The sequence below is a fragment of the Mercenaria mercenaria genome, chromosome 7, assembly GCF_021730395.1.
Source record: "Mercenaria mercenaria strain notata chromosome 7, MADL_Memer_1, whole genome shotgun sequence".
Classification (NCBI taxonomy): domain Eukaryota; kingdom Metazoa; phylum Mollusca; class Bivalvia; order Venerida; family Veneridae; genus Mercenaria; species Mercenaria mercenaria.
The window spans coordinates 36,920,275-36,946,975 of record NC_069367.1 but is presented as its reverse complement, the minus strand read 5'-3'; the positions used below and the strand labels follow the sequence as shown (position 1 = coordinate 36,946,975).

At 33.1% G+C, this 26,701-nt stretch overlaps 1 protein-coding gene across 1 annotated transcript in view; it reads left to right on the top strand.

Moving 5' to 3' along the window:
• The window catches only part of LOC128558234 (uncharacterized), a 110,242-nt gene that overhangs the window by 75,912 nt on the left and 7,629 nt on the right, over nucleotides 1–26,701 (top strand). The window contains exons 66-67 of the mRNA XM_053547112.1: nucleotides 1,387–1,640; nucleotides 1,958–2,291. Of these exons, the coding sequence (XP_053403087.1) occupies nucleotides 1,387–1,640; nucleotides 1,958–2,291 (588 nt within the window). The remainder of the gene's footprint in view (nucleotides 1–1,386; nucleotides 1,641–1,957; nucleotides 2,292–26,701) is intronic.

Sequence of the window (26,701 nt, the reverse complement as noted above, 5' to 3'; positions counted from 1 at the left end):
CATTAATGTATTATGAAATACATTAAACACATTAACTGAAACGTTGTAGATGGTTCTAATAGAGCTAAATGGAGATATATATGTACAATCATATAGGCCATTTGTGATTTGAAAAGTCTTAAACTAAGGCAAAGAATGCATCATGCCATAAGAATCTATGTTTTTATAGAATGTATTTGAATGCCAAAAAACTTACATTTATGTCAATTTTGCATATGCTAGAAGATTCTGTTGCTTTATAGAATATTTTCGATACTTACAAAAACTATGACATGCAACATCTTAACCAGCTATCAATTTATAGCATGGTCTGGCTCAGTATTGTTTCGAAAGTTTTGATAGAATTGTACATGCCAAAACCAGATATCTTTCAATGGAATGTTTTAGTTATTCAAATATTTGTAAATAAATGGACTTTTAGTTGTGCCAAAACAATTTGTTTGAATGTGACCTAATTTACTAAAGATATAAACAAAATACATATAACATGTATTAAATAATAATAAAGTAAATGAAACCATAGTTTTGATATATCAAAAACCACAACTATTAAAAAGAAAAGAGAAAAAAACGCTCTCCTGTAAAATTTCAAAAAATGCACATAGCAGGTTCTGGCACTTACCCCTCGAATTTTGGTAGAGGGTCACCTAGAGATCATTTGTTCAAAATATTTTTGAAATCCGGCTTACAGTTTCTGACAAGAAGATTTTGAAAAATTTTCCTTTCGGTTGTATTAGTTCTGCATGGAACTTAATTCTTTGGGTAAATTTGAAAGGGGGGTGCCCAAGGAACATTCCTGTGAACTTTTGTGTAAATCTGCCCAGTGGTTCTAAAGAAGAAGATATTTTTACAAATTGTTGATATACGACGCACGTTGACGACGGACATTGGCTAGGGTGAGCTAAAAAGTAGCCATCTGTATTTGATCATGCGGACTTTAAGATACGCATATTTAGGCAAGTTGAAAATCAGCCATCCTCGTTTGAAAAAATGTAAACTATGCCACTGTTGATAATATTAAAGCAACATGTTTACAGTTTAAAAATACAACCTGCGTTTTATCAAGGTGACATTCCTCTTTAATTTGTTTCAAAGGTAAAAATTCTTCGTTGCTTAAAAACATCGACGAGAAAATGTTTAAAGTCTTTAAATGAGACCTTACAGGAAGTCAGAAGTTTAAAAGCCCGTCGGGGACTAATTTCTGTTAAGGCAGATATTCACATATTTATGAGGACAGATCCGAAATACCTAATGTATACTCATAGAACGTTTACTCATTATTATGAAGTATTCAAATATTTGTATTAGTTTATGAACAAAGTCAAAAACACAAATAAATAGATTGAAAAACAACTTGGAATTAACGATTCTTTTCTTGATTTACAGATAATCCTTCCGACGGGAATGCAAGTATTTGTGTATATAATGTCCTACTTTAATTACATGATGAACGTCTACGTGACACCGACACCATCAGATTTCGAACAAATGGAAGGTCTTTGTGGAAATTTCAACGGCGACTTTAGAGATGACACTGTTCTTCGCGGTTCAACATATTCCGATCCAGTCGAAGAATACTATGGCTATTGGTGGTGGTGGAGCGATTACTTTTATCCACATGAATTTGCATATTCATGGGGGTAAAGATTATTCTGTTTCTTTAATACTCTTTTAAGGCGTTATTTAAGTTCATGTTTATAAATGTGTTTTATCGATATACCTAAATCAGTTATAACTAATATCATTATGGAGAAACAAATTTGGCATGTATACCTTTCAGATCAATACATGCTTCAGATTGGCAACACACTTCAGACTTCCTTATGAAAGCAATGTTAAATTTCGTTATTCATATATGCAATAAAATCATGTCAATATCTCAAATTATTGGAAAATAATCATTGAAATATCATTTCGTGCTTGGTATTTAATCTCTGTATAATATTCATTCAAACAGTTTACAGTTGACGGGAAGATCAGATGAAAACCTTTTAAATCCTGATGTTTACGAAAACGTAGAAGTATGGGATAGCAATAAGAAGCTTTGCGTCTGTCCGGACGCAAACAGCGGCGCCAGCTACGACGCTTTGTGCTCGGCAGATGAAGAAGCTACGTGTACGCGTCCTATTTGGCGATGGGGTACTTTGGTCGAAGCCACGTCACGACAGACACGGGATGTTGACGGTAACGGGAAAAGTATACACCATTCAAAAAGAGACACAGCAAGGAGACTGGTTAAGATGACGAACAGATGGAAAGAAGCTCGAGAAAAACATGCTGCATTACGGAAGGTAAAGTGTCTAAATCACTGTATATGTCCATTTATTGAAACAGATAATACATTGCTGACAGTATTTTAACAATGTAATAGAAAAATATCAATATAACCCTTGTTTTTATGTATAAAAACAGACTGCATGCTGAAATGAGTGTAGTCATCAGAGTATAACGCCGTTTTCTAACAGCAAAGTGTAAACCAAAACTAATTTCAAGAAAGATTTTTTTTCATATAAAAGCGCCGGTATTCTGATTAACTGTATGAACAGTGACTCACTACTTCACACATGAACTAAATGGAAATTACCTTTTTGTCAGCCGTTTGCGAAGACTTTTGTTCTTTTGATTTGCTTTTATATATTTAACAGAGGCATACTTGTGGTTTAGATATCGTGTCTTTTGATACAATTACAAAATGTACCTGTGTTACTGTATCATCTATCTTGTAACGTAAGCACATTGTGGGTGTTGATAATGAGGTTTGGTGTGTACCATTAATTAATTTTAGCGGTATTATTGCCGTAGTGCCCCATTCGTCTCGTTTATATGTATGTTTTGTCTTTTGTCTATGTATTTTGTTTATATGTTAGATATGTTCACATCCCTACATAAGTGCAGTAAGGGAACGGTCATAGGAAGATATGTTCTTAAATCGCTACATTTTACTATTCTATTGGTTATTCATAATTGTTTCTTTGTTTTCTATTTACATCCTTGTAATAGCATTAATCCAAACGATCAAAAAGCTACCAACCTTGTCTATGTCGAGGCATTTCATGTTTTGTTGAATTGTCTGATTCGATTTTATTTTCTGCACGAAGAGGCGGGTTTAATAACAGCACGAAAATATCCTGGGAAAAAAGCAGAAGAAAATATGACAGGAAATTGGCAATGAGTAAAAATCCCTCTCGAAGAAAGATGACGTCAGTGACATTGCGAATCGAATGACACGCTAGACATGTATAAGAGATACTGGGGTTTAAAGTTTTGTTTTCTGATTTGAGGGATGTGATACATAAAAGTTTAATTTGCACGAATAAAGTTATTCAATGTGTTTTTTAAAGATTGTGAAAGATGTGGTGACAAATTTTTGGGTTTTATAAAATGACGTCCATTAGTTAAGGATAATTTCGTCTTGAAGTTGCACCCTGTTCAAATTATCAAACTTTTAAAACCCAAAAAATAAATATGGAAAATAGAATCATATAGTTTTACAGTTAAAACCTTTTCCCCCCTCCCCGTATAGTGTAATGGAGAAAAACCCACTTTTGTTGTTTTTTTTATAGATTTTCTTTCGGTGATATTTAGTTCTACGAAAGAAGACATGTTAATACGTTTTATTAGACATTCAACAACTGTAATATTGCAAAAAAAAATATGCAAATGGATAACCTGTCATAAGATTTGAGGTAAAAATAAAGTATGTTTATTTATTAGATAAATTATTGAAAAAAATATAATTACAATGCCCAAAATCCCAAAAAATTTGAATATGAAAAGAATGTGACATCCTTTTCAAGCATAAAGGTACTGCCCCGGGTTTTTTTATGTTTGTTTTTTTGTTGGGGTTAAATCACACCAAATAATTTAGGTCATTGGCTTTTTTCCAGCTTTTTTATGGTGGGGAAGACCCAAGGGGCCCCCTTCTGGGAATAATTTTATCACGGGGGGCGCCAGGTTGAACCCCGATTTCCTTAAGCCAGTTTCTTTAAATTTCCCCATGGGAAGTCTACAACCAAGTAGGTTTCGTTCCCACAGCTGTTGGGGGCAAGTGATCTGCCCCCTTAACTCCGGGCCATGGAGGCCCGGTTTTATGATTTGTGTTGTATACAATGAACCTTGTAATCAATCAATGATTGTGGGCCATGTTGAAAATGGTAAAATAGTTGTATAGGTTTTTGTGTTTAGAAATGAAAGGTAGTAACTTAAATTTTATTTTGTATTTTGTTATAAAAACCAGTACTTGCTTTAACAATTGGACGGGGAAAATGATGGGGTTTTTTGTGAAAAAATGTTAAATTTTCAAAATTGTAACGGAAAGTGGCACTACGGTTTGGGAATCCACATGCGATGCTATAACACGAAAGTGCTGTGGAACTTGATAAAGATGTTGATTTGCAGAAAAAAATACAGAGTTAAAAAAAACCATCAAGGAGTCAGCTTGTAAAAGAACTGTAGTGGACATGGACAATGTGTAAACCGTAATTTAAAACCTTTTTAAAAAAATTTATTATCCCAATTAAAAATTGAACTATTGTAGGGGGACATTTAGATTTTTAAAGTACGTTTAAAATGTTTTTTTTGCAGGAATTTCCTGTACTTAAAACTCAGCGCTGTTATTTTGTGATCTTTTGGAGCATCAAACCCGCTCACTGTTATGAATTTTGCGGAACTTGTGTTTGAAATAAAGAATACACATGTAGTAGTTTCCGTGCTGTCATGACAGGAAAAACCTGGTTGTAGTATTAATTGCTTGACAGCGTTTAACCCTCTAAGGGTCCCCCTAATATTGGTCTCCTTAATTTCTTTTGCTTTATTTCAATAGTTTTTTTTTCAGATCTGGAATATTTCGACTTTGAGATTACTTTTGCTTTGATTTAAAATTTGTTTTACTCCGAAATTAATTCATATCACCCTGTGTATGTATCTTGTTCGAAATCCGCCTTATGTCCCAAAGTATTGGCCATCCAACTTTTGACTTCGTTTTCTTTTTCGCAGAATGGCGGAATTTTAACTACAAATAACTTATTGGTACCAAAGCGTGCTAGCATCTTTTTATTTCCCAAAAATCTTATTTAAAAAAGAGTCTGTGCCCTTTTACTCAAAAGCCCAGGTCGTTCCAGAGCCCAAATTCTAGTTTTAAAACTGCGGGGTGATTTTTTGTCCCCTTCGAAAAAAGGGGGTATTGTTATGAGATGTCGGTCGGTCGGTCGGGGTCGGTATGTAAACCAATAATTTTGGTTTGGGTGATAACTCAAAGCGTTTTGGCCCTAGGTTTGAATTTGTAGAGGTTTGGTTTCATGACCGCAGATGTCCATTTTTTTTGAGGTCAGGGGTAAAAAGGTCGGTCCGTGACCAAAAAAGTTCAAGGGGTTTCGGATGATAATCAAGAACTTGGGTTGGATCATGAAATTTGATTGGGGTTGTCAGGCCAGCAGGTACCCCTTTGATTTTGAGTCTTTGGTCAAAGGGTAAAGGTCATTGGACTCAGAACATTAAACCTTTTCCCGGTGAAATAGGAATGCATGGACGGGGATCCGAAACTTGTAGGGGGGCCAGCAGATGACCCCTATTGATTTGAGGTCTTAAAGTAAAAGGTAAAGTAAAAAGTGACCCAGGCAGTAAACTGTTTCAAGCGATTACTAGAGAGATTGGGGCTTAAGATTACGAAATTTTATAGGGGGTTGATTTGCCCAGCAGATGCCCCCCTTGTTTTTGGTTAGTAGGTCAAAGGCAAGGTCACATTCCCCCAAAAATAGTGGAATTTTTTGTGTAATTGCCCAAAATAATTTCGTTTGTAAATAACTGAATGTCAAGGTGATTACAAAGTCTGTTGAGATCAAATAGTCTGTAAAAAATTTTAAATTTCTTCACACTGCACTAAATTATTTTCTAGAAAAACATTTTCTCTTTGGCCCTCTTAAAAGACTTATAAAATGCGATTCTGAGGTTATATAACATCATGAAGGCCTTGTAGCACTTGTAATGCCACCTTAACTGACGGCAACAAGATTATTGAATGAATTTTAAAATGCCCTGTACCAGAATTGAAAAAAACCCTTTTTCATGCAAAACTGAAGTAATGGTTGGCATTTATAGTTGCTGAATAGCTGCTGAAAAATTTTTTTCCTTTTTCAAAAATGTTCTTTTTTTATTGTTTAATTATTGTAGAAAAAAGAAGGGTGGGATTTTATGTTTTCATATTTTATTTTTAAAATGCTTTAAAACGTTGTTTGACTTTAAGAAATCTTACAAATAAAAATATTTTTTCAAAAAAAAAATTTTGATGCATCAAACAATCAAGGTGCCTTAAACAAATTCCCCTTTTAACGTTATAAAAATAATTAACGTTCATAAAAATTTTTTCACTTCGATTTACTATTCGTTACAAAAGAACAATTTTTGGTAGCCGAGTTCTGCGAATTTAAAAATTAAAAAATAACTGATGGCAAAAACCATTTCTGGGGTCAGTTAAAACAAGGACATGGAAATACAATTGTATGAAATTTTCCTGAAAGGTGTATGTCTAATTTTAAAAATGGTGCTTTAATGCGGGGGGAAATCCTATGTGCATTCCGGGATTGTACCCGAATGGGTAGAATTCGTCTAAAACCTACATTTCCCATTCTATTAAAAAATTGCCCACAGGCCATTACAAAATCCTTTTCCATTTCTTGACCCTGCCCCCACCCATTTACTGGGGGCTTATTCAACGGGAAATTAAAAATTAATTGGGCCTTTTTGTACTTTTGTTTTTTGTTGGGGAAAAATTAAATTTTTGTACATTACTTTTTCATCGTCTGTAAGGGGTTATAACATATTTTTCTGAATTTCCTAAAAACCATGTGATTAAAATATAAATTTTCCTGCTGTTTATTTTGCCCCGTTTAAATTTTTTCATTTTTTCTGTAAACAGTTGAACTTAATTTCATAAAAAATATTTATTATCAAATATGCCGACGTGATTTTTTTGCCCCTTTTTTTTACAAATCGCGAATCCAATTAAATGTACGCGTCACATTCGGTTTTATTGGAAAAGTAAGCATCATAAGGAAATTTTCATTTTTTTGGTTATGTGATTTTTTTTGCATGTTAACCGGGCCCAAAAGAAAAAACATTTTATCATTATTTAAAAATTGACACCATAAATTCTTGGCGTTTCAAAAATAGTCAATTAATTTATACTAGCTTAAAGAAAAAACCTTTTTTGTTTTTTTGAAGAAAAAATGTAGTTTTCGGGTTTTTTAAAAGTTATCAGTTCAAAACAAGAGCTGTCCGTAACCCCGCACGTGCTTGATCGAATTGAGCTTTGCCAGTAAAGGGGCTTTTTTTGAAAAATTCTGATGGGAGTTGTGGGGATTGTTTTTTGGTGTACCCTTTTTGATGTAAATAATATTTTAAGTTTAAAGTCTAGATTTAAAAATTACAGAGATATTGAACGTTTTTAAAAAAATTTTAACCCAAAAAATTCTAATTTAAAAAAGGGGACATAAATCTGAAAAAATTCCCATAGAGTTACGTGGTTTTTTCCCCTGGTGTAGCTGGAAAATATTTTTAATTTCAAGTCAAATTTTTGATAGAAACGAGATATTTGTTTTTTATCAAAAACTTAACGAAAAAGTTCTAAATTAAAAAGGGGAAAAAAAATTTGCAAAATTAATCGAGTTAGGGGGATTATTTCTCCTGTGTAGATTTGATAGTAAAAAAACTTTTTAAGTTTCAAGTCAATAGCTCGGGTAGAACAGAATATTTGACTTTATAAAATCTTTAACCAACACGCCCGCCGGGAGACCCAGGGCGATGCGTAGTCTACATTTTCTTCGAAAGTGAGCAAAAATTGCTTTTTAACCCATTTTGGCGCATGAGTAAGCATATCAGCACCCAAATAGCTGAAAACTATGCAGGTTTACTTTTCTTTTTTTGTGTTTTACTTTTCCGTTGGAAACAAACTTTCCTCCCCCTTTATAACGTTACATGTATTCCAAAAATCTCCATAAAATGCTTTCTTAAATCTGGAATTTAAAATCATATTTTTATTGTTTTTCCCTTAAACAACCTGATTGATTAAAGGTTTAAATTTTTAAACTATGATTAAAAAATTTCTCTAAATAGACATTAAAATTTTCAGATTGATATGATTTTAAAAAATTTGCCCCCTTCAATTATTTTGGTCATTTTTTTAAAGTATTTGTTATTGTTATTACTTAGCACCCTAGTGCACAGAGTCTTACTATCTAACGGGATTAATTTAATGAAATTCATTGCACCATGCCTTCACAGGGACCATCAGCTAATTAACTGATCTGCATGGGGACTGTAGATCGGAAAAATTTTGTGACTTAGGGCAGAGATTTTTAACCCTCTGACATAAAAAAAAAACTTTGGCGGTGTTTGAAAAAAATTTTTAAAAGTATTCACAAAAATGATTTGAAGGTATCTTAAAAAAAAAAAAGTTTTTTTTTTTTTCAATTTCAATCTCTTCCACTGTTTTTTCTTATCAAGGATTCAAAAAATTCAAAAATAAAATTTAATGACAGTATTTTGATTTGGATTTATACATTTTAAAATTTTAAATTGTATTTATTTATACTTTACTGGGATCTTTTACAATTAGTAAAAATTGATTTCTCTCTCTACCTTATCCCAAAGTCAAAAAGAAAAGCCTGCTTATTGCTCTAGGGGCGTCAGCCAAAGGTTACATTACATCATAAACACGCTTGCAATGATTTTAAATTTGAGTGGTGATTCTAGCGAGTATGAAATCTGTTCGGTTCAGAATCCATTTGCCCAGTCGTTGAGACGGGAAAGAGATATTGAAAATTTTTTAAAAAGGGAACCGGAGGTTTGTTTTATGGCCGGGTGCTTTACTTTCAGATATAACGACTGATCCCAGTTAGCATCAAGGGGGCTTTTTGTGTTCTACGGCTCTTTTTTAAATTTGGTACCACTGTAAGCTGTTTCGGGGTTTAGGGGAAGGTTTTCGGGGGGTTCTGTAAGTTATTATGTTTTTTTCCCTTTTCGCAATTTTTTTTGAGCTTTTAAATTAAACAATTTTTATTAAAACAATCGTTTAAATTTAAAATCGGTAAAAAATTTTTCCAAAATAAAAATTTTAAATTCATTGTGAGGTGTATGGGTTTTTTTTTGTAAAAAATATTGAGATTGTATATGAATTTTTTGGTTTGCTTTTCAACAACTAGAACTATGTTCAATTTTCAGTTTAAAAGATAAAAAAAAAATAAAAAACAAATGTAAATTTATAAAGACGAATAAGAGCACATAAGGCAAGCTTTTTGTCGTGATGAAAAACAGTAAAAAAAGTGGTAACATAGAAAACTAAGGCCCCCTTTTGGTCTTAATATTGAGAAGTTTTGAGTCAACATATGAATTAAGAATTTTTAGTGAGAAGATAAAAAATAGTATACTATGTGCATTTATAGAAAAATTTTTATATAATATGCAATTCAAAATGTGAATTTTGAAAGGGTGAGTTTTTGGGTGTGAAAAAATAATTTTTGGGCCTAAGGTGTTGGAAAAAGCCCGGACAGTCCGATGCGAGAAATCTCTTTTTATCAAAATTTATCAAATTTCAAATTAGAATATGTTTCCCCGTATTGCCAAACAATTTGTTTTTCAAAAAGCATTTTTGTTGAAAAATCTGGGTTTGAAGCTTTTTAACGCTTTAAAAACTGTTTACAAAAAATTGGCAGTCGTGTCCCCTGTTTCCTTTTATATGTTACTGCCGTTGCAAAGCGGTGGCCCTATTTTAAAGGTTTTTTTTGTCCGTTTCTTTACTTTATATTGGTATATTTTCTTTTTTTCTTGTTCGGTTTCTTTCCTCTGCCCCTATTTTTTGGGCCCACCGGCCCGTCCCTTGGCGGTTTCCAACTAATGAAAATGTCTATTTGTTTGAGGTGTTTAGTTTTGTGCGTGCGTGGCGGTGAGTGTGGGGTTTTCCGGGGCCCGCTTTGGTTTGCGGTGAAAGGAGATGTCATTTAGGAGCGTGGTTTCCCCTTTTGAATAATATTCCATTACTTTTTACCATCTTCCCTACATCCCCCTTTCCCCTTTTATCCCCCCCATTTTTGTATTTGATATAATTAAAAATGTACATGTTTTTGGATAGTTGTAGAAATCAGTCTGCTAATTTTTTTTCCACTGCAATTTTTTTTTTGTTACGGGCCCTACTTTGCGGCTGCTCTCTGGGTGATGGGGTTCTTGTTTCCGAGAATCTATTTTCCTTTTATTTGTTTAATCCTAGTTGCTGTCAAGAACATTAGATATTTTATTTTTTTAATATTATCGACTCTTTGGGTATGTCTTTTTTTGATAATTTCTAGTAATAACAAATGCGTTTAATGACTTAATTTAAAGAGTACTTTCTTTAGGTTTGAAAAAGGTTAAAAACTTTTTGACAAATCTCTTTTTTGGGATTTTGATTTGTTTTTAATGAAAAAAAAGCTAAACTATTAGTATTGTTTTGTTTTAGGGAAAATGATATTTTGCATCTGTGTATAGAAAATTATATAGATAGAATATAGAAGTCGCTTGTGCATGATTACGAAATTTAAACGTCTGTCCCCAAAATCAAATTTATCGATCGTGTTTCAGAAACATGTTGTGTCGAAGATTTTGTAACAGATCTTTCCTTTTAAAATTTTCCTGGGCCCTTTGATGAAGAATTCGGACGAAGGGAAATTTGTGAACAGTAGGGAATTGATGTGACTATATCTTGTTGTTGGTAAGGATTCATTGAATGCAAATGCAATTAACGTATATGTGGTAAGATTAAATTCAAACAGTTTGTCCTTAAAAGGGAAAAATTCGAAACCGAGAATGGCTCTGCTGTTTTAATTCTAGTGTTGGTTTAATCCCCATATCCCGAAAAATCTGAGCAGCTTATTTTATTATTCGAAAGACAGATTTTTGCTTTATTTAAATAATATGCGGTTAAAAAAGCAAACTTTTTCAAGAAGGGGCGTGTTTTGATTGCCTTTCTCAGCTGCAAAAAAAAACTAAGAAAATTTTAGATTACTACTGTAAAATATTTAAGGTATGATCCAAAAATAGGCAATTTATATAACATGCTATTAAAATTTTTTAAAATTTGCTGGAAGCTCGTTTAATTTTTTATCATTAAAATTGTAGTCTAAAAAAAAAAAAAATTTCAAAAAAAAAATATGTTAGAGTTTTTTTTTTTTTTTTTACTTTTAAAGTCTTCAGTGATACTTCAATAGAAATCCATTTTACAGTGTAAGTTTATCATATACGCAGTCAAAAAAAAAAGTTGTTGTGATTTGTGAATTAATTAAAGTTTTTTTTTTACAATTCTTTTTCGCCTACAAAATTTCAAATAAAAAAACAAGGGGTCACCGGCTCGAAAAATTACCTATTTGGGATGGATACCCTTAAAACGCGGGCATGTTTTTTGTTTGGATGGCCAAAAAAAGCTATTTTTTGTTTTAAAAACCTTTGAAGTCAAAGAAGAAACGACTTTCATTTGTTTGCTGGAATTTATTTTGTGATTTATGCAAACTAAGGAATCCCATAGTTGCCTTCCCCGAAAATAAAGATTTTTCTGTTTCTTACAAAAAGGGCCTTACCCGTTCAGTAAGATTTGAAAGGTCGGGGCCCAAGGAGTCTGATGTAAGATATAAAAAATCATGTATATTATTCGCCGAATAAAGTTTTGATAACTTTAAAAATAGGACCCATTCGAAAGTTGTTTCGCATCTTGAAGCAATGCATAGTTTTTTAAAATGGTACGGTTGTTCATTACCATTACGTTATAAGTAAAACTTATATTTTTGACAAAAAATATTACGAATTTTTTTATAAAAAATTTAAGGGAGGAACAGACGGAATATTTTTAATTGACAGCGGTCGAAATTGATTCGTTTTCTTAATTTCAAAGAATCTAGACGTTCTTGAACAAAAATTTTTCCAAAAGCTTAACACGCGGGGGGTCGCGAAGTGATTGGAATACCCTCGCAACATGGTCACATTTTTGGGGCGCAACAAGTTTGAATGGCACTACCGCCCAAAATCGAAAAATGCCTTTAACGAAACAAATAGCACTTTGAAAAGGTATCTTTCTTCAATTTAAAACTTTCTTTATTCTTCAGTATTTTGCATGTTTTTGTCAAGATATTGTTTTTGTAGGTTTCATAGGCCTAAAGGTCGACGGTCTCGAACCCCCTAGACAAAAAGATTGCGGCTGTAAAAAATTTTCCCGTACTCGCGTTTTTTTATGTATTTGGGATCGTTTTATCTTGCAATTGTTGTTTTTATATACTTTTTTTGCAGGGGTAGTGGGAAATTGGGTGTTTGCCATTTATTTCCCTTTTTTAACATAACCAAAAGAAACGTTATTTACTTGATGCGTTTTAGCTTCCAAAGGATATTTTTTATTTTTTTTCTTATACTGCTGACGTTTTTTTTTGAATTTTTGTTAAGGGGTGTCTTTGAATACAATGTATTCTGTTAAAGCCTTTGTCTTCTAATGAAGCTGTAACTCTGCATATCTGTCCCTTTAAGTAAGGGATCTTATGTAATTTAAGGGATTTAAAATTTTTTCTAAAAAGCACCTCTTTGTTTTTGGTTAGGGTTAGGTATACGAACTTTTTCTGTTTTTTTAATTTAATGAAACAGCACCTTAAAATCTTAGCTCGCTAAAAAATTATTAAAAAATAATTAAGAATCATTGCGGCTGAATAATGTTGGAGGAAACTTTTTTCTTCAAAATTTTACCGGTCCGGTTTGCATTTTTCGCATTTGGTAATAGTCTCTTTCTTTAAATCTTGAAAAATTGCTGAAGCGTGTATCGCGGGTGAAAAGTGTTTTTTTTTTCCAAATTCTCTTTTTTTTTCGTATCAAAAAAAAAAAAAATTATTAAAAAAATTGTAAAAGTCAATTTTTATCTTTATTTTCTTGTCTCTCTTAACTACTCAACTGCTTTCTTACCCTTGCAGTTGACGCGACTCACTCTTATTTACCAGTCATTCTATCTATCCGTTCCTTTTCATTTCTCTCCCTCGGATCACTAGCGGAATCTAAAGCAAAATTACGTTACGAATAATTTAATGCTTTTCAGTGTTTAAAATAAACGTGGTTTTAGAGATATTTTTTCAAATTATTAAAATATGAAAAATTTCCCAAGTCATAGCCCTTTTGGGTCGTAGATAACTTTCATGACTGTACGAAGGGGTCGGAATTAAGGCAATAACCATTATGGTTTCCGGTATTAGGTTTTTAAAAGAGGTTTAATGTGGTCGTTTCATTTTGAAATTTATTAAAAGAGTTTTAAAGAAATAATAATCGGAGCCCTGCCGAGCAGTTTACATTCTATTCAACGAAGTGAATAAATTTAATGTAGGAAGAACAAGTGTATTTCTTTTTTTCCATGTAGTTCTTCTAATGAAACTATAAAATTTTTTCTTTCTGTCCTTTTATTGACAAGTAAGTTGATCAAGTTTTTAAATTAAAAAAATCACGTCAAAGCTTTTTAAAACATAGTGTATTTAAATTTATGTAAAGGCCCTTTTTTTACTTCCCCGACGTCAAACAGGGGATAACTGTCTGAAAGGACCCAAATTTTAAAACAAAACTGTAGGCATCGAGTCCTGATTGTTTTTTTTTGACAACCCGGCGAAAGTGACAGGGGGTTTTTACTCGCTTAAAAAACTGACGTATTGTCCTGGGGTAAGAAAACCCAATTCCCAAAAAATCTTCAACACTAAATAAAAATCATGCTTGAATTACGTTACAAAATTGCTGAAATGTTAAAATATTTAATTTTTAAAACCCCAAAAATTTTCTTTACATTTTTCAAGTGTATAAGTCATTGTCTCTTTTGGTGGTGGATTTTTTTTACTTACATTTCGACAGGTTTCTGCACATTGCGGCTACTTGTTAAGTTTGGTTCCCTTTTGCCGAGTTTTGTGCCAAAAGTGCACAGCACGAATCTTTTTTGTTTGGACGACGGAGGTTGATTGACATTAAGTTTTGTAGATTCTCACGAGACAAAAAACTTGGTAAAAATATTCGAAAGAATTGGCGACAAAATTTACGAGAACTCCCTGTGGCTTTATCGATAAAATGGTTAATGCTATATTAATTTTTGAAATTTGTGCGAAGTCTAAAAAAGAATTTTAAATTTTTTGAAAATCCTTTTTTTTTACAACCTTTAGATAATTTCACAAACATCCGTACAACTGCAGGGCGATAGAAACAGCCCGTTTCAAAATCAGTTGTAAAATTGTTTTTAAAACGTTGTATTTTTTGATTTAAAAGGGTGTAAATGAAACGGATGTACAAACAAGAATAATCTGTTTAAATTATGAGTTCTGTAGGTGGGCCATCCTTGTTAGGTGGCCCAGCCCTCTTATTTATTTAAAAGATCAAGGCTAAAAGAAGGGTATGTGTATATTTTCCCGCTCGAGTTTTGGGTCTTAATTTGGAGCTGTTTGAAGATTAAAAAATAGTTTTGGGATGTTATGATATTTTTTTTTTGGGTTTTAATGATTTCCCATTTTTTTTCTTCTCTACTGTAGTTTGTTGATATCGTATTTTTAAGGTATCGTATACAAAGACATTGAGTATTTGATACCCTTAATACGTCGATAAAGAACAAAAATTACTTCGAAAAAAATTATACGGTCTAAAAAATTTTATCTTGGTGAAATTTTTGAATTCATACAAAAAGAATCTTTCCACTACCCAGATATGTTTTTCATATAGTAAAAAAGATATAAATACAAAAAAGGTTTGAGAAGGTACTTTAAACATTTAACTTCTTCGTTGATATTGTTTATTGTTTTTAAAAGCAAGGGGTTTAGAATGATCCCACGTGCGTCAATTTTAAATTAGTAATATGAAGTTGATTGCCCTTTTTTTTTCAATTTGACGTTTTTATCTTTTAATTTTCAAATGTTAAAAAGAAAATTTTTGGGATTTTTAACCAGTATTATTGATATGTTTTTTTGAACGTTTTTCACATTGGGAGAAACTTCTTTTGGACGTCGAAAATGAGTTTGGTTTTTGAAAAGGGAAATGATGTCGAGTTGTTGAAAATCATTTTGGGGCAACGAAAGGGAGGAAAATGGGAGCAGGTATATATTTTGTGTGAGGAGTGGGGTGAATGAAAATTTAACAGTTACTTGTTGATTTAAAATACATTTTGGAAAAAGGGTGTCAAGTATTTACCCAAATTTGGTCACAAATGTTCTTTGTTTAGGACAAAGGGAAAAATTTTTCCCAAAATTACTACATAAAAACCCTTATATGATTAACCTCAGCTATTTTTTATGTTTTCGTATCCCTTTTTTCGGTTGTGTGTTAAATGTGGAAGAAAATTTTAAAATGTTTAAAAAATCTTTTTTTTTTTCTTTTTTTTGTTTTGTCTGCTCACCACAAATGGTTCCTTGATCAAATTGTGAATAAAAATTTTTATAAATAATATGTAAATACTGTTAAAAACCCGGACAATTAACAAATGCATTTTAAGTTTAGTAAGTTATTACCATAACTGTCAGTTTAAATGGTTGTTTTTTTCATAAATTTAAAAAAAAAGGATTCCAGCAATGAGCTGGTGTCTCAGGGTGGTTTTGGGTTTAAGATAATTCTTTGTTTGCTTAATTTTAACCATTTTTTTTTGCTACAGTACTTTTTGTTTTTGACGTGCCTTGATATTTAGATTCTTAAAACATACGTGTTTTAAAAAGTTTATCATTTATTGTAAAAAAGCTTTTGTTTTTAAGTGTACAATTTTCCTAAAATTTTTAAGCCATTCGTCAAAAAAGACAATACTTTCATGAACTTAATATTCTACATTGTATTTACTTGACTTCTTACGGCCTTTTACTATTTAAATGGTTGAATAAAAGGCTTGTTTTCTCAGTTTTGTTTTGGGCCCGCCATTTTGAGGAAAATTTCGGTCGTTCTTCTGTTTGTTTTTCCATGTATCTTTGACATAACTTTGTAAATGTTTGAATTTAATTTGAACTTTCAGAAGTTCATATCACAAAAAGGGATTGTCAAGTGAATTCTTGTCAACTTGTCTCGGGCCCCCTCTTGGATTCAGTGTTGTTATATTTTTGGGCCTTTGGGTTTATGGAGTCCATTAAATATGGGGTAATAGAGTTCCCCTTAAACCCGGGGTAGGGGGCGTGGGGTGTACATTTCTTAGTTCTCATGAACGCTCAGTCAAAACCCGGGCGCTCTCATTCTTTTGGCTGCATTCTTTTGCTTCCAAAGGAAATTTTTACAGATTATTAAAAGTCTGTTTGAAATATTTGTTTTTTTCTTTGGTAAATTTTTTCTCCCTTGTCCCCAAATTGTCTATAAATTTGCATACTAATCACTACACCATTGTGTTGCAGATCGTTTTTTACATTGTCAAAAAATCATTTTCGGCCCAAAAAGGTCCCAAATATTGCACTTTTTTATCCTACTATAATTTTTACCTCGGCTTTATTTAAACTTGGTACTCTATTTTGTTTTTTGATAGAAACTGATTTTGAATTTCTTTTAAAAAATTTTTTAAAACAAAGTAAAATTGCCCTTATGTTATGAGTCTGTTACTTTCATGCATTGATCGTCGTTTCCTTGTCTGCGTGTTTTCCCTTTTTCCATTTAAAACCCTTTACAAAATCACAGTCATATATTGATGTCGTTGCCATGTTTGGTTTTATCCCCTTTAACCCTATACAAAAAAACCAGCCGCCCCTTGGTCATCGTTGCCAAGTTCTGCGTGTTTACATTAAAAATATACAAAATCCAGATTCTTTATCCTCGTTGTTTAGTTCGCGATTGTCTATTAAACCATTTATAAACCAATATATCTTTGGTCTTCGTTGCCCCTGTCTTGAGGGGGAACCCTTTAACCCCTTATAAGATCACAATCATACCAAAGGGTCTTTTGTTGCCCTGCGATGTTTTTTGATCCCAATTTAAAAACCCTTTCAAGTTCACAGTTGTATCATATTTTTTTAGAGATATTTTATTTAACCCTTTTTGTGATCTATAATAGGGGGGATACTCGTTTCCCTTGTCTTGTGGGTTATCCATTTAAAAATTTTTTTAAAATCAGATTTAAATACATTTAACCTTTTTTTATCAAAAATGTCAAGTCTTTTAAATCTTCCCGGGTTTTTCTTTTTTCCTCGGTTCTAATGCATCAAGGGTTTTTTTCCCTGTTTTTGCCCCTGCTGAAAATGACTCTCGTGCTGTGCTTAAATTTTGAATGAATGCGTAAATGCGTACTAATTCAATAGACTAAGTGCTAAAAGAAAACATTCTGTTAATTTTTTCCCTTCCCTTTTATCATTTTGGAAAACGGTTTTCAAAAAAAAGATATGTTTTGGTAGAAATGCGGTGGAAATTTTGGCCCCCCGGGGAAGTTTATCGGTAACTCGACAGAGCTTCTCGAGGCGATACTTCAAATGTTTTTAACTAGTAGAAATTATGTAGCTGTAAACACATGTATTTTACGAATTCTAGCAGTTTACGACAAAGAAAAGGATAATACCTCCAGAAATTACCCCCGAAATATTTACCCGTTTACTGACTAACCCTCAGTCAAAAAGGTAAAAATACACCCACCATATTAGGTAAAAAGTCATGAATTGTTGTTTAGAAAAAATACAAATTTCTATACTAAGCCGCGCCAGTCATAAGGGACCTAAACCCCTTTGGCCCAATTAAACAACCAAAAAAGTCTACTAGGTAAAAGTAGAAAAAAAGCGCAGATTTAGCTGGCTCCTTGGCTAAAGGTTATTTGTTAATATTGAAAGCGTTTTTAAGTAAATTTAAGCAGCCTTTTTTCTGTGGCTAAACCTACATACCCTTTTTTAGGCCAGGGGGAATAAAATGTTAATACAGAAACAACCTGTGGGGGTTTCTTCCATGTTCATGAAAAACATTTTTATATGAGAAAAATTTAAAAAAAAAAATAGGAACGGTAGCAGTCTAGCGCATTTGCTAATTGAAGTTTTTTTTAAAGAAAGGTGGCAATTTAAATTTCTATAGGATGCCAAAAAAAAAGGTAACTAAAAAAACTTTATCATATAGTCACGCATGATGAAGTACATATTTAAAGGTTTGGTGGCAAAAAAAACAAACAAACTTTTTTCTACACGATGTTTAGTATTTTTTTATTAAAAAGAAACTAATCAAAAAATTTTAAGCCCTCCGGTAATTTTTTTTTCAAAAATTTTTTTATTACAAATAGCCAAATTTTTAAATTCCTCAAACTTTGAATAAAAGCTTTAAAAACAATTGAATCTAAAAAAAATTTTAAGTACGCAATGATACATTTTTTTTCCTTTTTCGCCCCTCATCGCGAAAAATTTTTTAAAAAAAAAATAATTTTTGAGTTTTTCTAGTAAACGTATTGCAGGATAAAGAAATCAAATTGTTTTGTAAAATTTCCTGGTTAAACGAAATTTGTTGTTTGTTGGTTGTAGGGCTTTTATTAATATTTTTTCAGATTTTTAAGATTAGGTTTTCGGTTGCAAAGTGAATGAACAGGGGAATTCCCTTATATAATAACAGTCTTTTTGTATAGTAGCAAACCCGTCACGCAAAAATTAATTGGTTTGGCGGAAAAGATCAAAGGCCCTTGCCCATGGGCAAACCGAGGCGTTGCCTCGGTTATAATTTGAGGAGGGAGAAAGAGTAAATTTAAAGTAAGCTTATCAACTGTGAAAAATGAGGGAGGAAACCCCTCCCTTACTGAAAATTTTCACCCATGAAAGCCCAGGGCCCCCATTTCAACCCGTATTTCAAAGGGTTTTCCGGGGGGGCCCCCGGACCCCCAATTTAAAGAGTGGGATCCCCCTAAGTACCCCAGGTTTAGAACAAAAAGTGCACCATTGACCATATTTCGTATCGGTATTTCAAAATTTCAAAGGAAAGGCCCTTCACCCCCAGCCCCCCCCCCCCCCTCCCTTATACGAAGGGGTTACCCGCTTCAGTTCCCCAAAATTTAAAACAAAATAAAAACCCGAGGCCACCATTCATAAATTTCAAAAATTCTAAGGGGGAAAAGGGGCCCCCCCCCAAAACGGACAGAACCCCAGCTCCCCCTACTTTCCTGTCTCGGAATATAAACTAATTTAAAATACTAGTAAACTGATAAATGCATGTGGTTGTATGTTTTATGGATTTTCTCATTTTTTTTCCTTTCAAAAACAAAAAACCAAGAGCTGTCGGAGGACGCAACGTCTACATTTAACAGTCTTTTCAAAATAAGTGAATATCAAAATCGAAAAAGGGGCATAATTTGTTAAATTGCAAAACAGGGTTATGGAACCGTGCATTGATACAGCTAATGAAAAAGAAAGTGTGTGCGTTTTTAATCCATTTCCCTTTGGGGTATGAGTACCCGCTTAAAAACAAAAACTTAAACCAAAAAAAAAGTCAGAAAAAAGGGGCATAATTTGTAAAAAGAAAGTAGATTAGGAATCTGGACTTCATGAGATCATCACAGTGAACAAGTGTGTGAGTTTGAATCCTTTAACATTAGTGGGTATGAGATCCAGCTTACATTTAAAAGTAAACCAATTTGGGCGCCGACCCCCGGGCGCCCGACCGGGGCGCCGACGCTAAAAAAAAATTTAATTGAAAAAAGGGGTAATTTTGTAAAAAAAGCAAAAATAGAGTAATGGAACCTTTGCAATGTAAGTCAGTTTATCACAGTGAATAAGTGTGTGAAGTTTCAACCCATTCCCACAAGTGGTTACTGAGCTACCAGCTTACATACAAAAAGTAAACCAAATCGGGACGCCGACCCGGACGCCGACCCGGACGCCGACGCCGACGCATGGGCGATTCCAATAGCTCTACCTATTCTTTGAATAGTCGAGCTAAAAATTGTATCCGACCACATAAGACTAAGATAAATCCCCAATTATCCTTGTTATCAATATATTTATTTCTTAAAATATTAGTAACTGTGATAAATAGGGCGAAAATGATGATTTCTACTGTGATATAACACAGTCTGAGAGTGCTCCAGAACGCACTAGAGACGTCCCGGACCCCCTGGATTAAAATTTGTGTCTGTCTTTGGCACTGCAAACATTATTTTTATCTATACGAATATTATGTTGTAATAATTCTAAACTCATTCGCTTATGTGGGATATGGTCAAGGAATTTCCTTTAACTGGTTTTTCCAGTAAATTATTTTGTTTCCAAAGACGGTTTTTTTTTCATTGAAAACGAAATGCAGCTTAACCCGGGCAATTATTTTCGTTTGATACAGACATACATATGTGAAGAGACAGAAACGTTCAGCAAGAGATGCCAGACTTGTACACTAAATTGACACAATATATTGCACGATTCAGTTTTACGGAGGGGGAGGAAGAACACGTCTCGGGCGTTTAACTCTTTTAACATAGCTTTTAATTAAAATGGATGAACAATGACTTCCTAAAAACAAGTTTAAACAATCTACATACTATAAGACACTGATATTATTATATTATTATACCAGATTTAAATAGCGCTCTTTGATAAACACGTTCAAGGGCGCTTTACATATTGCAAACGCAGCCAAACAGGGCGCGAAATTCATCCTCTACAGACACAGAGCGATTTGACCAGAGGGACAGAGTGAGATAAAGCTCCCATAACAGATAGAGAGAAATCCTTTATAGATACATGTCTGTTTGGCTAACTTAGCCTAGCTCTTTGCGAATACACGCAAAGCCGTCTTTCTGGAAAAGAACCAGTACATGCTTCTTAATTGGTTTGGAGTGTCTCAAGAGCATCTCAGAAATTTCCAGTGTCTGGACCGGGATTCGAACCCCGGACCTCTGGATTGACAGACAAGCGTGTTACCACTAGACCACCGGTCCACTTATACTATGTTTCTACTTGTATAGCAGTTTATACCGCAAGAATTTGCTCCATTCTTGGATGGCTTCTCGTATAAAGACTATCTACTAGTAGGTAATTCTTTAGACTAGCTCCTAGACTATGATATATCTTTTTACATTTTTATGATTGAATGTAGTGAACTGAGCCAATCTATATCCTATGTCCAATATCATAGTCTCACAATTTCAACATCATTCATCCGCGAAAATCTCTAAAATAGACTGGCTTTTGTGTCCATGAAATTGAATTCGTCAAAAAAGGGAAAAATGTAGTAGTATATTTATTATCAGTCTAGTTGCTAGTCTAGTAATTCTTTAAAATACCTCTGTAATATAATTATGCATGTTTTCTTTTTCTACAGGAACAAAGTCTTACTTGCACGAATAATGAAACTATTTAACTGGCTACTTGATTTTAAAAAAGGTCTAAACCGCTTCATAAAGACGTATTGTAAGAAAAAATTAACGAATTAAGCATTTTCTCAACTTCTGATAAAAGATAAAAGTATTAGAGTCTGTCTAGTATAAATTTTATACAATACGTTTTGTCGTCACTACTTTTCATGTACACTTGACCAATTTTCTTATGCATATATCTTGATCATTGATAAATACCTAATGTTCTGAATTTTCATCTTCTTTTAAGCAATTTATATGACTGTAATTACATTTCGAAATAGAATAGTATTAAGAAATTTAAGGAAATAATCCATCTTGTGAGTATTGTCAACAGACAACGATGCGTATCGCAAAAGATGAAAAGTTGAACAAGAGTACATTTCGAAAGTAGGGGGAGTGGGGTGGAAGGGTGTTACTTTTAAGTATGGGATGTTTAGTGGTATGGTTAAGTAAGAAACATTACTGAGAAACAATACTGAGAAGCAGCATAAAGTGAAAGTAAAAATGTATCAAAGTTAAAAAAGGAACGTGTGTTAAAGGTGCCGTGGGTGGGGGGGGGGTGGGGGGAGGGGGAGGGGGAGTGGGGGTGGTTGAAGATCGTGGGACGGGATATTAAGAGAAGGGGGGGGGACGTGATACGAGGTCACAATATCAAGAAACACAAGGAATTAAAAGTGAGAGTGGTGAGTGGGTGGGGAAGTGTGTGTGTTGATGGGCTGGAGAGATGGGTAATATGTGGGGGTGCAAATGGAGGAATACTTAACCAATATCAAGAAAAAAAGATACTTGCTTTTAGTTAGATTGGGTGTGTGGGGGTGTGGGAGATGGTAGCAGACAGATCGAAGCACAAATGTATAAACATTATTTCTATATTCCTTCTTCCATTTGTATTCAAGAAAGTCAAAAGACACAGTAGTTTGAAATCTTATTTGTATAAAAAGGGTAATAAAAAAGCAAGAGTTATGGAAGCTGTTAATGATTTGATATTATTATGGCTTAGATATGTTTGAACTTTCATTTATTTGTGATTTATAGTACTAGTAACTGAGATAATAACTCGCCGACAATCGCGAAAACATTGTTGAAAAACAAAGAGAAAAAAATATGGCCAAGTACAAAATGGGCATAATTTCATTAATTTAACATATGAAAGCAAGAATTGGGACCAATGTCGTCTACTTGGTACTATCATTGTATAAAGGAGTGTGAAGTATCATTTCGTTATGATGAGTGTTTTGCACTTTTAAATAAGATAATGCCATTTATATGGCAGCAGACGTAGAGGTATTGACATTTTTAAAACTTAAGTCAATAATATCCGAAAAAATAAGTTTTCTTCTTTTTTAGATTGCGGGCCCGTTCCCAATATCACTCATGGAGTTGTGCAACTTCAGGACGAAAATGAAAATCTACATGGAGCACTGGCTTACGTTCTATGTGACAGAGGGTTTGAAACAAACACAACAGTTCTAACATGCCTCAACACAGGGGACTGGGAGGATTGGGAAACGTTTGCAAGCTGTGAACCTATTGGTAAATTAACCGCCTTAATTCTAACAATTAAAAGAACAGGCATACGTTTGTCAATTGTAAACTCAAATTAGTCTTAATGTTGACAATTACATGCTATGGTGACGTTTGTAAATCAAAAGACTGTTTAACAATGATGAGATGTAGCTTTAACTTGTATGACAGTGCTAGCTTAACTTTCATATTCAATGATATGTCTAAAGTTCAATTTTTTAACTTATATGGTCAGATAACTTTGTGCATAGCACAACATTTTAAAATAAAATTTTACTTCTTTCAAGTATTTGTTAAATTTAGTAATTATTTGAGGTTAAAATATATTTAAATTAATGATTAAGAATAACTCTAAGAATTACTTGAAAATACATGATGTTACTATGTATAAGTATATAGTAAATAACTACATATAACTAATAATAAGAATAATCTCGTATTACTGGTTTATTCTTATCATTTTAAAAGCGTAGTTTCAATTTCAAGTTTGACCCTATTCAACCGTTTCAAAAACCTCTTGAACTGTTAAAGTATTTCTGAATTTTGTACTTAAGTTAAACTAAAGGACTGTTCATTGGACTTTTTGAATGTGACTCGTGAACGAAATCGTTTCGTATAAACAAATTATCCAGACTGACGACGATTCTGTGATTAGTTTCATATAACATGGATAGTTAATTTGTTTAATTATTCCTTGCGAACACATACATGTAGCCTTTTTTCGTCTTTAATCACGGATAATTGGCTATGGTGTGTCTTGCTTATTTTGTTTTAATTCTTTTCAAACAATTTCATTTGTTGAAATTTAGGTTGCGGTGCTTTTCCCAGCAATCCAAACGGTATCATATATGGGAACGAAGGTAACACAACCATTGGTGCCATTGCGTTTGTTTCTTGTAATACAGGGTTTCATAGCACCGTGCAAAGGGTAACATGTCTCAACAATGGATACTGGGAAAATTCGACATGTAATCCAAAAGGTATGAAACATCCAAATGTGTTCAGCGCATTTTGCTGTAAATATGATTGCAGAATGTCCCTGCAATTATTTGGACCAGCAAACGCAATTACATTTACTCACCACAATTCAGACTGTCCACAAACTGAGTGAGTGAGTGAGTTGGGTTTTACGGCGAATCGACACAAAATGGTCCACAAACTGATAAGTCGTAGTTGTATGTTTATTATGAAAGCTGACATAGAATAAGAAGTTACTTGAAGCGAAGGTATCACCTCATTTGTTACGTGGATCTTGGACAGATGCGTCAGCTACGTATTACCACTGTATTTGTGTTTAGATAAAGATTATCATTATTATTATATCTACTATTATATCACTTATTATTATGTGACACATTTTTTCATTAAAAAACTGTAAACGAAAGTGATGCTTACCTATATTTCAAACACTTTGACTATACTTTGATTTGTTACTTTACTGTTTATGATATATGTTGCAGATTGTGGTGCAGTTACAAGTAATATATCCGAAGGGGCCGTTGAACTAATAGATCCCAGTAATACCTCTTACGGAGCTCTAGCGGTAGTGCGTTGCAACCAAGGTTTTTGAAGCTGTACAGCTGACTGTGAACTGTACATCAACGGGTGAATGGGAAGAAGCCTCATGTGAACCAATAGGTAATTTATTACAAGATGAAATACTAGTAACCATTTTTTGACATAACTCAGTTATGCAAAAAGTAAAGCTGATTCATTTCAAAACATTAAGCTGAATGGCAAAAAATAAGACAGAAACACTTCAAACAGCTAATGCCAAAGCGACCGCCTTTGTATTGTAAGATGTCTTAAGGCTGTAATTTAGAGTAGATGGTCAAGATAATATCAATGCATCCACTGTATTCATACGTTATACATAATACAAAAAAGAAATTTTCTAAATCTGTTTGATGGAAATAATTGATTACTGATTTTTCGTAGACTGTGGAGACCCATAAATTATTAAGTATGAACAGTGACCCTAGCGGACACATCGGATGCAGGTTATGGCGCAGAGGTCATGCTTCAGTGTGAAACGGGTTTTGATGCAACATTAACAATATTTCTGTGTCAAGAAACTGGAGACTGGGAAAATGCAACATGTTATCCTAAGGGTATCACATTACCTTACTTTGTATCACAGGCTTTTAAGATATTGAACACAAAAATGTAGACAGATTGAATAGCCTGCAAATATTATCTACTGCTTGTTGGTATCACCGATAAACAACTCAATTATAGTTAATGAGTGTCATTAAACTACAAATAATTTTTAACATACATGAAAATGTTATTTTTCATCAACACTGATAAAATAGATAAAAAGCGACTCGTTCGAAATACACTGCTCAAAAATTTGTTTATACAAGTATTTTGTTTGTGTAAACTTGTAAACATATAATTTTTGTGAAGTAATTAATGCATCTGGTAACTTTCGTTAGAAGTTATGAATGACATGAATATGTTAAAAATGATATGACTATTTTCACTATTTTTATTTTCTCTATAATTATTTCTGATATTGATCAATATGATGAAAATAAGGACAAAATCTACTCATAGAACACAGTCAATTTGTTTAGCCAAAGTGTGATCAGAAGTATAAGTTAATGCTCTGATGCAGTGTAACAGAAGCATAGAAGAGAGTCTAATGCTCGTATTATGAAACAGACGAATTTAACGTGGAAGGATATCAACTTGTATGGCTCTTTTCAGATTGTGGAGAGGTACCATATATCGATAACGGCAATATACTTCTTGTTGACAGAAACAATTCAACATATAGAGCACAAGCATCTGTGAATTGTGATCCTGGCTACAGTGCTGATAAATCTTACATTACATGTCTGTCGTCGGGAAACTGGGACAATAATGTCACTTGTACCAATAACGGTAATACATTAAATATTTGTGACATTTTCTGTTACCTATCGAATAACGCGTTTTAAGCAGGTAAATGTATTTGCGTGTGACTAAACACTTCTTATAGATTTTGTTTATTATCCTAGCAGCAGTCTATCATTGCCATGAGGCAGTAAAAAGTCTCCACGATTCCGAAAGACAAGAAAACGGATTATTAATTTGTGAAATTTTAGATGTTATAATCAGTATAAGATAATAATATTTGGGGCATGACCTTTTAAAAAGTCAGTCGTAGCTAATAATAGTCAGTAAAGCAAAGGTAAAAAAGACTAGCGCCTGGGATAGCTGTATAATTATGACACATAATTACTATGAATTTGTAGTTCTCGGCATCGTTAAGATTGAAACTGGTCAGGACATGGCTAATGGACAGCATTTAGCCTACTTCAGATGTGCGTTTAACATTGCAGACGGATTGAAATACAGAATCAAATGGTATAAAGAACACTGTTGTAAAATAGTTTTGAAAAGGCAATCTAAGTATGAATATATTTTAATGCGCATTTCGTTTATTCTAGAATAGAATGTATTTTGTTGAAATAGAATGCCCTCGCCGGCTAAACATTTGATAAACGTTAATGTTGAACATCATAAGACAAGATATCCTGTACACATGTGTAAATGGCTATATCTTGAAATACGTGAATAAAATAAAGTATATTGTCCCAAACAATATGTAAACTAAAATAAATCATTAAAGAGGAATTTGATATGTTTTCTATGTACTATATATAGGTATGGTCATAGACAGATTTAATTAGAAGTACATGTAAAATGTATGGCCATTTGCCGTAGTGTTGGACATACATTAAGCATTTATTTAAGGTACATCAGTGAACAGGAGGTTTATGATACAGGGATATTAAGCTCGACACAAGCTTCGACATCTGTCTTTACAGATGACATGTTTGCTGATGCTGTAAATAATCATTTACAGTCACAGTTCTTTGCCATGGAGGTAATTATAAAATGTCCTGA